This window comes from Sus scrofa, chromosome 14, assembly GCF_000003025.6.
Source record: "Sus scrofa isolate TJ Tabasco breed Duroc chromosome 14, Sscrofa11.1, whole genome shotgun sequence".
Lineage (NCBI taxonomy): Eukaryota > Metazoa > Chordata > Mammalia > Artiodactyla > Suidae > Sus > Sus scrofa.
The window spans coordinates 48,304,931-48,319,087 of record NC_010456.5 but is presented as its reverse complement, the minus strand read 5'-3'; the positions used below and the strand labels follow the sequence as shown (position 1 = coordinate 48,319,087).

The window sequence follows — 14,157 nt, the reverse complement described above, 5'->3', positions numbered from 1 at the left end:
TAAGATTTTAATTTTTTTCTATTATAGTTGATTTACAGTTTTCTGTCCATTTCTGCTATACAGCGAAGTGACCCAGTCATTCATATGCGCGCGCACACACATACATTCTTTTTCTCACGTTATCCTCCATCTTGTTCTATCACAAGTGATTGAATATAGTTCCCTGGGCTATACAGCAGGACCTCATTTTTTTAAATTACTTAATGAATTTTATTACATTTATAGGTGTACAACAATCATCACAACCAAATTTTTACAGCATCTCCCTCCCAAACCCTCAGTGCATCCCCCCACCCCCCAACCTGTCTCATTTGGAAACCTTAAGTTTTTCAAAGTCTGTGAGGGATCTCGTTGCTTATCTACTCCAAATCCAATAGTTTGCATCCACTAACCCCAGCTCCCCGTCCATTCCACTCCCTCCGCCTCCCCCTTGGCAATCACAAGTGTGTTCTCCAAGCCATGAGTTTGTCTTTTCTGTAGATGGGTTCTTTTGTGATATCATATGGTATTTGGCTTTCTCTTTCTGACTTCACTTAGTATGAGAGTCTCTAGTTCCACCCATTTTGCTGTGATTCCTCTCTTCTTGAATTCATTCCTTCATTCAACAAACCTTTGAGCTCCTTCCATATGCCAGGCCATGCTGGGATGCTGGGGAATCCACTAGTGAATAGAACCAGAGTTCCTGTCCTCAGGGAGCTTCCCTTATTAGCGGGTGAGACACATAAGAAACAAACAGACACATGGGCATGTTGAGTGGTTAAAATGCCATGGCAAAAACTTACGTAAAGGGCAGAGTCATGGGCTGGGGCAGAGTCGGCTGGGACCGAGGCAGGGAGGGGAGGAAAGAAGGCCCTGCTCAGCACCATGTGGGCTGAGTGGCATCTGAGGGGAGAGGGAGTGGTCCAGGCAGAGGCTTGAGAGAGACAGAGAATGCTTGTCACTGTTGAGGGAGAACAGAGGGCCCCTGTGGCTGGAGGCTCAGAGGGCAGAAAGGTAGGAGGGCGGGAGGACCCCATGGCACCAGTTCAGCCTGTCCCCTGAATGAGGGGAGGGCTGAGTGCTGTGGGTTCTGATGGAATAGTCCTAGCTGCTCTGCACACACATTAGGAGGCTGCTGAGAGGCTCTGACAGGATCCCAGCAGGAGAAGGTGGTGGCTTGGATCAGGGTGGGAGTGGTGGAGGTGGGGAGGAGGGATTTGATTCTGGATGTGTGTGTTTTAATTAGAGTATAGTTGGTGTACAATACTATATGTTATGGGTGTACAATATAGAGATTCACAATTTTTAAAAGTTATACTCTGTTTATAAACGATTGGCTATATTTCCTGTGTTTTACAAAATAGTCTTTTTTTTTTTTTCATGACCACACCTGCGGCATATGGAAGTTCCCAGGCTAGGGGTCTAATTGGAGTTGCAGCTGCCAGCCTACACCACAGCCATGGCATCACTGGATCCGAGCCACATCTGTGACCTACACCACAGCTTATGGCAACACCAAATCCTTAACCCATAATGGGATTGAGCCTGCATCCTCAGACAGTGTTGGGTCCTTCACCCACTGAGCCACAGTAGGAACTCCCAGTTTGTTGTATTTTTTTAGATTCCACATTCGATTCTGCGTGTTTGGAGGGGGAGAGAGGATGCACTGGTGGATTGGATGGGAAAGGGGAAGAGAACTGGAGAGGGACTGGTGATTTTTTGCCTTGAGCAGATGGAGGGTGGAGTAGCTCTTACTGAGAGCTATGGAGGAAATAGGAACATTGAGACTCATCCCTTAACACAGTTTGTCATTTGCTTCCTGTAAATGTGAATCCACTTCAGCATTTTTCGCATATTTATTCTCTGTTTATATTGACTCGGAGTGTTTGTAAATTTTACTTTTCCTCCAAATGGCATAGAGCAAGGAACCCACACTCCTCCAGCCCTCAAAGTGGGAGCCAGGGGGTGGGAGTAGAGGAGACACTTCTGCAAGTCTCTTCAGGAACTCATGATGGCCTTCCTGAAAAAGCTCTGGCCTCATGGTCAGAGCAGTTCACTGGGGCTGCCTGGGCCTGGCATTGCACCTTGGGGAGGGGGCAGTTGATGTAGGGCCTCCTGCGGAGTGCTGGCTTGGATGAACAGCTACCAGGTGTGCCCAGAGTCACACAGTCTGCACTCGTGTGGCAGCTATGACTTCAGATATGTCGTTCCTTCTGTCCCGTAAGTCAAAAAGGAGGAACAAACCTTCATAAGTGCTTATTAATGAGAGGGGTGGCAGGTGTGTGGTAACTGTAAGCCCAGGGTCGGCAGGTGACATCTGATGGCAGGTGTGGGGGTGCACAGGTGTGCTGACCTCGAGGTTTCCTGTTCCACGCAGAGTGGCATCTGGTGGCAGACTGCCTTCTCTCTCTGGCTTCTCCAAGGTGTCCTTTCTGCCTTGACTGGACCTGAAGAGAGAGGTACAGGTAGTGGGGAAGCTGGCCTGTGGAAGGGTCCCCTTGGGGAAGACATGGGCTGTGTCCTCCTTTTGCCAGCCTTGGAGCTGACTCTGAGGAGGTGGTGCCTAAGGCTGCAGAGGTATCATGAGTGGCGGCTGGCCTGTCCCATCAGGCCTAAGGGCTGCCAAGCAGACAGAAGTGAGGGGTTTGGTCCTGCGTTTCCCCTGTGAAGCAGCAGTAGGGGTTAGGGGCACCCCAAGAGTGGGCCTACCTGTCCTCCTCACTTCAGAGCAGGAGACACATGGTGGAGAATTCTCTCTTGGTTTTTTTCTCCCCAGCAGTAGAATTTAGAGGTTTTTCTGTAACTTAAATCTTCCTTTTTTTTTTTTTTTTTTTTTTTTTTTTTTTTATTGTGAACACTTTTGAACAGAGAAGAAAAGTTGAGAGAAGAGTTACCTACACACAGCACCACTTGACTGACCAGGTGGTTACTCTTTTAGCATATCTGCTTTGTCTTCTGTATATATGTACTTTTTCTCTGAGCCGTTTGTAAGTACATTGCAGACATTATGAAACTTCACCCTGGAACACTTCATTCTGTACCTGACCTGACTGAGGAACACTTGTCTGGGCCCTGCCGTGGGCCTGGGCGAGGTCGGGTTTGAGAAGCAGCAGTGTGGACAGCAGGCCCCAGGCAGGAGCCCTACCTACTTTAGCACCGCTTCCTTGTTTCTGGCCTCAGTTTAGTATTTTTTTAAATGTATGGTGCAGCCTTCCAGCCATGGAAAGGAGTAAAACCATATCAGCCTGTTCCATCACTGTGTTATTGCCCATGTCGCCCATCCATGGGCCTGTACTCAGCATCCTTCTCTGCTCCATGGTCCACGACCCTGGACAGTGTTGAACACATTTACATGTTTTTAAACTTCCTGTAATTATTATAGCTTTATTGTTCCCCTCTGTAAACATGCTGCTGCCAAATCCCTCATGAAGTTGTGAAATGAGAATGATGTATGTGTAAATACTTAGTCCCATGTGGCAGGGGGTAGAGAGTCAATAAGTTCTATTTTACTTCTTACCCAACAGGTGTTGAGAAAACAATTACAGTTCTTAAAATCAGCAGTCAGTCAGTTGGCGGGCAGTAGACCCTCCCACCTGCCCAGCTCTGCCCTCAGAGAATCCTAGGCTTATTCTGGGGTAGGAGGACATCTCAGGGCCTTCCTTCAAGGTACCTGCCAGGAATGGTGGCAGCTACTCCAGCCTTTCCTCTCCCCGGGCTCTGCCAGCCCAGGGGCTGCTCTGTGTCTGGACCACTTGGGAGCACAGCGGAGGGCTCAGGGCCAGAGGCTTATTCCACCTCGAGCACTTTGTCTTCCTGTCTTGCTGCACCCTCCTCGCTGCCTGGGAAAAGTCCCGGGCAGCTCAGAAACATTGACAAATGCAAAGGGAGAATTTGGCAGGGCTATAAGAAGCCTTTGGATTAAAAAATCACCTGAGGGTGCTTCTTGCTCTTCTGGGCTCCTTACTCAGGCTTCTGTGAGGCTGATAACCTGGCTCTTCGTTCTAGCCATCACCTGTCTTCCTCAAGGGGCCTCAGCTGCCGCCCCCCAGGGAATGCAAACTAGTAGGGAGCACCTGCCACCCTGTCCCGCTGCTACCTTCCAACCCCTGGCACAGTGGGACATGGAGTTCACACTGCAGGGAGCGGCAGTGGGTTGCCCTGAGGGGAGAGGCCTGTCCACAGGTGCTGGGGGCCAGGTGACCTGGGGCCTGCAGAGCCTTGCAGTAGCGCTAGGGGGCACTCCCGCTTAGGGGAGTCCAAATCAAATGGGAGGACGGAGTGTGGCTGGCTGCCCAGAGAGTCTTTATTTGAGGTTTGAAATAAACCTGCCAAATGGTTTTTTGTTTTCCCCAGAAATCCTGTGAAGTATGGTCTGGAATCCAAAAAGCATTTCCCTACTGAGAAATATATGGTGGAGAACAGGTTAGAAGGTGGTGAGAGCTAGTCTCAGGGCATGCCCATGGGCTGATTTATGAGTTTGCTAAACACCAATCAGCCGGAGAGGCTTTAAGAGGTTACTGAGGAGTTCTGATAGGCATGGAATGGCCCGTTGGTCATTTTACAGTAGAGAGCATCAGCACTCCAGAGGCTGCTCAGCAAATGAGAATCCGAGCTTTAGATCCATAGACTCGTTTTTCCCCTGAGGTATAACATGGGCTGGGTCTGTTCTGGATGCACTGCAGCCTTAGGGGAAGTCAGAATGGTCTTCCCAGATTTCTGGTTGTTGCTAGGATTCTGTGTCAGCATCTTCCTGTGCTTTCAATCCCTTTATCCCCTCTCATGAGGTATTTGGTTGGAGCTCTGAGGTGAGAGGGGTCTGAAGTCTCACTGGGAGCTGAGAATGCTGCAGGCCAGGGCAAGGAGACTGAAGTGTAGGTAAGGTATTTGTCAGCCCTGTGCACCCTGCTGCCTCCGTGTTCCTACTGGCGCATTGTAGGTGTTGAATGTCATGGAAGTCCATGAGGTAGGACCCTACCCATCTTCTCCCCCTTTCCCCCCTGTGGTGTCCCAGGTTGAACAATTGGTTGGGCTGGATCTTGATGAGGCGTCGGGTATGTGGGGCTGTGTCTGCATGCCACTTTGTCCTCTCTTAGGCTTCCTTGGCTCAGCTGCCCATCTCGTCACAAGCCCTGTAGGCTCTCTTCCCTGTTCTAATGTTGCTCTAGAAACTAAATTCCCAGTGGTCAGAAGAAGCTGAGGTTGTACCTTTGTTCAACAAATCAGGGCCCTGGATTCCACATCCTTTTGGGGGTAGAGTAGTGGTGGTTTTCCTGGCCAGATCCTACTCCTCCCCTAAAAAGTGTTAAGTTGGTTCATTCCATTCGTGTTGACTGAGTGCTTCTGGTGGGTATGAGGGTAGGGTTCTTACCCCACAGGCTGGAGCCCTATCACCTAACGGGGTAGAAAGATAAGTCGAGAATCACCCCACAGGTTTTGATCCCAGAGAGGAAGCCTGCGTGCAGGGCGGGTCTGGACCTTGCCCACTGGGTCTTCTTTGCTGTTCTGCACTGGGGGATTTTTTGTGTCTGGTGTGACTTCCTGGAGCAGAGGAGGCGGAATAGGAAGCAGCCTCATGTTCTGTGTGGAGTGTGGAGAGGAGCGAGGGCTTAGACACCTGCTGTGCAGCTGGTGGGGGGGTAGAAAAGGTGGCTGGAGGTGGCTTTTTGCTGTCTCGAGCAGCTGGCCCTCGGTGTAGTCAGCAGCACGTGGAGGCCCTCGCGTGGGCTGGAGGGGCGCGTGGGAGTAGGGTCGGCTGCCCAGTCCCCAGCCCGTGGAGATGGCCCCGGGAAACCCTGTGACCCCGGCAGCCGGTTGCATGTTCCCGCCGTTCCCCTCGCCTCGCCCCTCCCCTTAAAGGGACCCCGTGCTGAGGGGCGGGGCGCGGCTGACGAGCTTGGTGGCAGGCCTCCTGCCCCCGCCCCCTAGCGGCCTGAGTGGCTGGAGCCCGAGCCCTCGCTCGCCGCCCGCAGCCCGGCTTCCGCGGAGCGGCACCTCCCTGCGAGTCGAGTCGGAAACCGAGTAGGCAGCAGGCGGCGCGGAAGCTGAGCCGAGCCGCGGACTACCTGCCGGTGAGTGAGCCTCCTTGCCCCGCGCAGCTGGTAGACCTGCTAAAGGATCCTGGAGGCCGTCCGGGTCCCGGGGTACGGGTCTCCTGTTACTTCTTAGGGACGGAGGAGCCCGCCCCACTGCCCCGGTCGAGCTGTGGCTTCCCGGGCCCCACACGGTGGGTCATGGGGCCGGCCCGATGAGCTCACTTCCTCCGCATCCTGTAGCATCTCCTCGCCCCACGCTCAGAAAAGGGAAATGCTGGCCTTGCCGGCAGCTCTGTGTCCTGCGCCCAGAGCTCCAGGCCCATTTCCTGTCCGAGGGGCCTGGGGTGGGCGCCGGAGGAGGGAGAGCAGCATAGTACCTCAGTGGGACCCATACGTGCTGTGATTGTCACCTGGTACCTCCCAGGGGGGGGAGGGTGTGACAGAACCCCATTCCCACCAGTGCCAAGGATTGCCGCAGAGAAGGTTCCTTTCCTTGGGGGAATTTAAGAAGGACCCCTGCCAAGTTCTGTCCCCACCTCTACCACCCTTGAAAGAGGCACCTCTGGACCCTGGTCTTTGCTTCTTCTTCTCTCACCCAAGGTTTCCCCAAGATGGCTCACCCGTTTTGCCAGGGAGAATCCATTTTCCTGGTTCTCTATTTCTGACATTTTGTCTGCTTCTAGCCCTGAAACTTGGGGGAGGAATGATTCGTGGTCCCACCAGGACACAGATGCCTGGCAGCCCTGCCCTACAGAGTGGGAGTGTGCCCAGCAAGTAAGGCCTGGGCCTCTGGATTTGGGGACACTGGGGGTTTCAGTCGAGGCTTCAGGCCAGGTAGCTGGCACCCATTGAGCTTTCTACTCAGGGAGTGGGAGCACATTCTTGTGTTTTTGCAGGCTGCACATGTGCAGGGCTGCAAGGCCTTCGTCCTGGACAGTGAGGGGTGGGCGGGGATGTTGCAGTACTGCTCACATGTGAATCCCCAGAGCAGCCTGTCCCCCTAACACGGTCCTATTGTGCCATCGCTTCCTGTTCTGTTGCTGCTCCTTTGGTTTCGGCTCCTCTCAGAACTGCTGCCCCTGCCCTGTTCCTTCCATCTTCCCAGTGGTAGCAAACTTCTGCCCTCCCAGAGCATGGGTTTTGAGGGGGACAGAAGGTGTCGGGAACCATATCTGCACTAAGCTCTTGGGTGAGAGAGAGGCGTGAAGTTTCTGAGCAGAGTTGTGGGTGAGCAAGAGGAAGGACCCTTCGCATTTCCAGAAGACGAGGAAACTGAGACCCAGAGAGCACCTGTGACTTGCAAGACCTTTTCCAGCTCTCAGGCCGAGGGTTGGGGGAGGACGGCCAGGATCGAGTAACCAGATTGTTCTTGTCTCCCACCAAAGCCACTCTGAGTTCTCATGTTCCGCATGGCTGGCCCTTAGGCCAGGTAATGACTTTAAAGTCCTACTGGTCACAGCTCCAAACTTGCCTCCACAGAGTATCCTTGAGACTCTCGGGGGAGAGGGAATGTGTCTGTACCTTAGGGCACCCTCCTTGCAGGCTCCTCATACAAGCCTGAGCCCCACAAGTTGCATCCAGGGAACCAGAGAGGGAGAAAGCTCTGGGTTGGCCTCCAGAGGCCATCGCAGGTACAGAGGGCAAGTGGGGCTCTGAGATGGGGATGCTGGGAGCTCTGTTGGCTGAGGAAATGGCTCTGCCCTTGCGTATTGAGGAAGGGTGACCTCTTGGGACCCCCTTCCCACTGTCCTGCAAGTACTGGCCCATTTTCTGAGGGACGACTGAATTATCTGCTTCCTGGGAAACTTTTGGGACCCAAATCCAATGGTAATTTGGAAGAAGCTTAACATCGTGGTCTCAGTGTTCCGTTTTAGAAGAAGAGATAGAGTGGTGACCAAGACAGGACTCGGGTGTGAGGACTTCCTGCCTGGACCCTCATGGCAGTTGCTGGAGTCTCTCCAGAATAGTAGCTCCTTGAGTTGCTCCCTACCCACTGCTGTCTCCTCCACTGTGAAAGGGGGCGAGGGCCTGCTCTGCCCTGGTGGGCTGTCTGGCCTGGCCAGGCCCCTGCACTGGAGGCCCTGGGGTAGAATGAAATGCAGAGTGAAATGCAGAGGCACACGTGGGAACCTGAAATTTTGGCCAGGCAAGGTTTGTCTGTGGGCTCCTGAACATGCCTTTCTTGACTGCATGCTGCAGTTGTCACCATCCCACCCATAGGACAGCGAGGAAAACTGGCAGGAGGAGACCTTACTAGCCCCAACTGTGAACCCTGGATGTGCATGTAGCCCAAGCTTTTTGGAGTTTCCAAAGTCTCATCTGGAGCTCAGCACCAGGCTTACCCTCCACTGCATATCACCCATCACCAGACTGGGCGGGGTTTCCCTGGAGAGTGGGCAGGGTTGTGCTCACAAGGTGGGCGGGGCTATGCTCAGGTGGGCGGTATGATGGGACCTAGCTAAACCTCAGCAGGGGCCTTGGGCCTAGCCCTGAAGCAGGAGGCCTGGGTGGGCCCCCTTCTGCCATTTACCTGCCACTCAGCGACGTAGGTGGCCTGGGGAGATGAGCTTGCCTTGGGGTCCTGATCTGAGGTGGGCTGGGCCTCAGCAGGGATGGAAATCCATGATAACATCCAAACCTTAGTTGGCCCCTCAGCCATGCACACCCAGGGCAGGTGCCAGGCTGGCCTCTCCTTGGCTGAAGTGGGTTTCCTGGGGCATTAGACTCAGCCTTTGCAGGTTGTGTCATGTCCGAATTGAGGCCTATTGCTCTTTCCCCGCTCGTAGGGACCTGCATTATCTTCATCTAAAGATGGCTTCAGGACACGGGATTGGGGCTGTGCCAGGTGGGGGATTTATCTGCGGGCACTGGGCCTTGTGGAGGCGCAAAGGAAGCCGAGTGGCTGTGGCCAAAGTGCTGTTTCACCCAGAGAGGTGGGAGGGCAGATGGCCAGTTTCCCTGAAGTCCCTGAAGTACTCCTGTCCTGAACAGGCAAGCTGCGAGGAGAGGGCTGAGCAGGCCGGACCCCAGGATCTTCCTGCCAAGTGTCTCCTGCCTTTCCTGGCTCTCATCCCTCAGATGCTGTTTTGCCACCTGAAAGGAAAATGGGTCAGGTCCTGGCAAGGGAGGGGCCGCCTGGTCGCAGACAGGCCGACGCTGGGCACCTGCCTGGAGCACAGGGCTCAGATTCCTGATTGTCCTCCAGGGGCCTGGAAGCACCCCATCCCCTTCCTGCCATGAGTACGAAAGGGCAGGCGGAGGATGGGGCTGCCTGAGCAGGTGTGTGACCAGCGCCTGTCTCTGCAACAGCCCTGATCTCTCACCTGAGCCCTTGGACCAACTGTGCCTGGGAGGCCAAGCAGAGGAGCGGTGACAGCAGGAGCTCCTCTGGGGGGAAGGGAGGAAGGAGGAGAGACAAAGGGAGTGAGCCTGGCGCCGCCTCCCTGCGCCGCCCACCATGTGTCAGTCTGAGGCGCGGCGAGGACCGGAGCTCCGCGCTGCGAAATGGTGAGATGCTGCCAGCCACGGCTCGGTCCTAACCCCACTGTGCCCCGCCTTGACCTCCGGAAGGTCAGGGTTCATGTCCAACGGCCCCGTGGTGGAGGTGGCAGCAGCAGCAGGGGGCCAGGGGACCAGCCCCCACGGCTGGAGGGGCCTGGCCTGGGGACCCTGAGCCGCAGAGCCCGCTTCAGGTACTGGGGGTGGAGGTGGGGGGCTTGCAGCCTAGTGTCTGTGCTGCCCCGCTGCCCCGCTCAGGGCTCAGCTTCTCTGAAACTGGTCCCCCTTCTTCTGCAGAGGGCAGGGCGAGTGGGGGGAGCCCTGGGGGAGAGTGATGATGTGTCGGGTTTCACTTGGGTCCTACCCGCTTACCCGATCTTTTTGAAACTCTGTGGTGGGGGTGGGGAGCAGCGGGAGAGAGAAGGGACGCAGGGACCTGATGAGCAGTGCAGACGCTGCACCTTCCCGTGCCACCATTGAGCTGCAGGGCCCCATGGCAGACTCCATTCTCCATTTTTTTTCTGCTTTTAATATCAGCTGAGATGCCTCTTTGTTCCTTGGTTTGTTGAGCAACTGGGGCCAGAGGACAGCTGCTCTGGGAGCACACAGGCACAGATGGGAGCCTTATTTTCCAGTTGAATATAGTGTTTTTGTGGATGAGGAAACTGAGGGCTGGGGACTTTCTTAGAGTGAGTGTCGGTGTGGCCTCCTGATGGTCACACTTGGGCCTCAGGAGCACTTTCTAGGTCCTAGGCATGTGGCAAGGCAGCTTGGGCTTCATTGTTATGCCTCAGGAGTCCATTGTTGAGTGGAAAGGCTCATTCCAGACTACAACTCCCTCTAGGCCAAGCCTGTGCTGAAGGCCTCGAATTTGGGCTGGTGGGGTCGGGGAAGGCCCATCTGCCTTTACTAAAAGGAGGGGCCTAGGTCAGGTGTGTGGTCCCAGCAAACCTGGGAGGTGGCCTGAGGGCTGGCGGGGAGCTTCCCCCCACCAACCTCTGACCTGATGTAAAAAGACCACGGGTCTGGTGGAGCAGCAGCTGGTGTGTGTGCGCGCGCATCTGTATGCACACACACTTGTGTACATTCATGTGTGTTTTCCTTTGTGAACATGTCAGGCCCGATCCCTTAATTTATCAGATGAGGAAGTAAGAGGCCTAGAGCCATAAAGAGATTTCCCCAGATCCTGTGCCACAAGGAGCTGGGGAAGATCAGAGCCCTTGTGGGCAGTGCTGGCCTCAGGCAGATGGGGGGCCGAGAAGCAGGCTGTGCACCGTCTTTCCAGTGAGCTTAGCCTCAAACGTCTGTGCTGGGGCCCCTGCCAGCTTCAGAAACTGCTCGGAGATGTGCCAGGAGCTAGGCCTGGCCTCACCTCCTGTGTCTCAGTGGACAGGCATGTAGAGAGACGGGGAAGTGAGTCTGCTGACCAGAGGCAGCCAAGCCCCCAACTCGAATGGGGTTGGGATGAAGGGCTGGCTGGTGCCACCTGACTCCATGGAGAGGCGAGATTGCTAAGGGTGGGGTGGGTGGATACAGTGGGGCTCCTGGTCCTCTGCTGACCCAGCCGTATGCGGACATGTGCCCTGCAGGTTGTACTTTCCCCAGCTGGCCCTGAGGCGGAGGCTGGGACAGCTGAGCTGCATGTCCAAACCCGCCCTGAAACTGCGCTCCTGGCCCCTGACAGTCCTCTACTACCTCCTGCCCTTTGGTGCCCTCAGGCCACTCAGCCGGGTGGGATGGAGGCCTGTGAGCAGGGTAAGTGTGGAGGTTGCTGGCCTTGGGCAGGCCTTAGGTTGGGGCCCAGGAGATGGAGATGAGAGGTGGTGCTGTGGCTCAGCCCTTGGGCAGGGTCTGGATGGAAGATGAGTTGGTTGAGGGTGGGCTTGTCAGTGGCTGTGTGGGCTGCAGAAAGGTGACTAAGCGGCCTGCTGTCCACTGCCTGCCCTCTGCCTGCATGTGTGCCATGGGGGCTCTGCTTCTGAAAGAACTCACATTGGGCATTCAGAAAATGATGTCTGGCTGATTTCCTGTATTTAGCCTAAAAGAGCTCATAGGTAACTTGAGAAGAATCCAAGTTCATATCTGATGCTAGAGGGCGGCTCAGGGAGGCTGGAGCCTGCCTGGCCCCTTGGGGTGAGGGTGCCTTTGAGGAACCCAGGAGCCCTAGGCCGGACTGGGCGAGGGAGCGGCCTGGCTGTGCCTGGCTCTTGGGCAGGCTGACCCCATGGAGAAAGCCCTATTCTCAGGCCCTTGGATAGCCCAGGTGGGTGTTGCAAGGGCTTGAAAGCTCAAGGGCACCTAAGCGGCACTGGTACCCTGGGCCACTCGTAGACAGGCATCAGCTAGGATCACCCAAACTGCTAACTCAGTACCTAGAGGTATTTAAAGTTGGATGGAATTGCTTTCACACCTTGGGGACTGGGTGTTTTGGTCGTGTTCAGCAAGCAGCAGCCACCAGTTAGAAGGCAGGTCCCACAATGGCAGTGGCACCTAAGGTTTAAGAGGCTGCTCTTCCAGGTTGTCTGGCCCCAGTGTGGCTGAAGAGGCCGACCCCTCCTCTGTTTCCTGGAGGAGCTCTTGCCTGTCGGGTACAGGCCCTCTGAGCACTGGGTGCTGGTGCCTTTCCCAGGAGTTGCTGGCCCCCCGGGGAGGGGGTATCGAATGCCCAGGGCCACTACCTTCTGTGTGGGTCTGGTTGTGCTGGTGTCAGATCCGTCCCCCAACCTTGAGTGGTCTCCCCCGAGGCCCGGGGCAGCTGCTGTGGGAACTGTGCAATGGCTGACACACCTGAGTTGTGAGTCACTGTGTCCCAGCCCCAGCTCATCCTATCTGAGAGAGATTTGGAGGCTTGGTCTGGTTCCTGATGAGAAAACAACCACATCACGAAGTCCTTGTGGGGTGGAAAATGGCGCCTGCGGTGGTGGAGGCGGGGGCGGGGGGGTGGTCAGCTGATAGGTGAGGGTGAGCCTGGTGTGACCCACTCACCTGCCTGTGGCCTGCAGGTGGCCCTGTACAAGTCGGTGCCCACGCGCTTGCTGTCGCGGGCCTGGGGCCGCCTCAACCAAGTGGAGCTGCCGCACTGGCTGCGCAGGCCCGTCTATAGCCTGTACATTTGGACCTTCGGGGTGAACATGAAGGAGGCCGCCGTGGAGGACCTGCACCACTACCGCAACCTCAGCGAGTTCTTCCGGCGCAAGCTCAAGCCGCAGGCCCGGCCTGTCTGCGGCCTGCACAGTGTGGTGAGGCCTGCACCCCCCGTGGTTCTCAACTGTGCCCTTGGGAACGGGTGCCCAGGTAGGCGGCCCTGCCCTCTGTCCTCTTCCCCTGTCCGTCCCAACAGTGAGCCTCTCCTGGCTGTTCCAGATCAGCCCATCCGATGGAAAGATCCTCAACTTTGGGCAGGTGAAGAACTGCGAGGTGGAGCAGGTGAAGGGGATCACCTACTCGCTGGAATCATTCCTGGGCCCACGAAACTCCACAGACGACCTGGCCTTCCCACCAGGTGGGTCCTTGCCCCGTCACCCTGCACCGTGAAGCTGTGCCAGACATCAGAGGGTGGGGAGGGAGGCCCGTGGGCTAGGAGTCACTTTGCCCAGTTTCAGGCTTCCCTGGAGCTGGTGTCCAGGCTGCACACAGGCTGTGTGCTAAGTGGCATCAAGGACTTGTCTGAGAGCCTGTCCGTGTCTGCCCCCACAGCCACCTCCCATGGCTCCTTCAGGAGCCAGCTGGTCACACGAGAAGGGAACGAGCTCTACCACTGCGTCATCTACTTAGCACCTGGAGACTATCACTGCTTCCACTCCCCCACTGACTGGACTGTCTCCCACCGGCGCCACTTCCCAGGTAGGCAGGGCCAGCACGTGGGTGGGAGCTGCCCCCTGGGGCCTTGGACAGAGGTCCTCAGCTTCTTGGTGTCAGGACACGGGCTCCGAAGCTGGGAGTGACTGTGCTAGTCCTGCTGGGAGGCTGGGGCCCAGCACACTCTGCATTTGGAATGACAGAGGGTGACACTGGGTCTTGGGCCTTCCCAGAGTAGACAGTGGGCTCTGGAAAGCTTGTCTTCCTACTGGGCAGGGAGTGGCACATCCCCATCCCCACAGGCTCCCTGATGTCTGTGAACCCTGGTATGGCCCGCTGGATCAAAGAGCTCTTCTGCCACAACGAGCGGGTGGTTCTGACAGGGGATTGGAAACACGGCTTCTTCTCGCTTACGGCCGTGGGAGCCACCAACGTGGGCTCCATCCGGATCTACTTCGACCAGGTAAGCAGAGACCAGGTCCTGCTGAAGCCCTAGGACTGGGCCACTCAGGGTGCCCTCACATCTTCTGAGCAGCCAGCTCCATTGGGACTGTAGGTTCTAGGAGTACAGACCCCACCAGGCCTGGTATGCAGAGGAGCTGGGCCCTGAGCTCCTGCTCTCTGTACCCCCAGCCACTCATGTAGCAGTGGCAGGAAAGGAGGGCCTTAACCTTGCTGCCTGGCACTTAACTACTTCCAGGAACCCAAGGGAAGCTTGGGGTGGGCCATGCTGATGGAGGCCATGTTTGTGAGGGGCGCCAATGCCCACCCTGCCTGCGGGGCTTCTTTTCTTGGTGTCATTTTGCCCTTCAGTCCCCTGGGTGCTGGTTTTAATCACCATTCCTGCTGG

General features: G+C 56.0%; 1 protein-coding gene across 9 annotated transcripts in view; it reads left to right on the top strand.

The window, feature by feature from the left end:
• Nucleotides 1–14,157, top strand: part of PISD (phosphatidylserine decarboxylase) — a 38,362-nt gene that overhangs the window by 22,733 nt on the left and 1,472 nt on the right. For 2 of the 9 annotated variants that reach the window (XM_021071911.1, NM_001185130.1), the window contains 4 exon segments: nucleotides 12,512–12,748; nucleotides 12,873–13,011; nucleotides 13,206–13,352; nucleotides 13,610–13,770. In XM_021071911.1, the coding sequence (XP_020927570.1) occupies nucleotides 12,512–12,748; nucleotides 12,873–13,011; nucleotides 13,206–13,352; nucleotides 13,610–13,770 (684 nt within the window). 9 annotated transcript variants of the gene reach the window in all.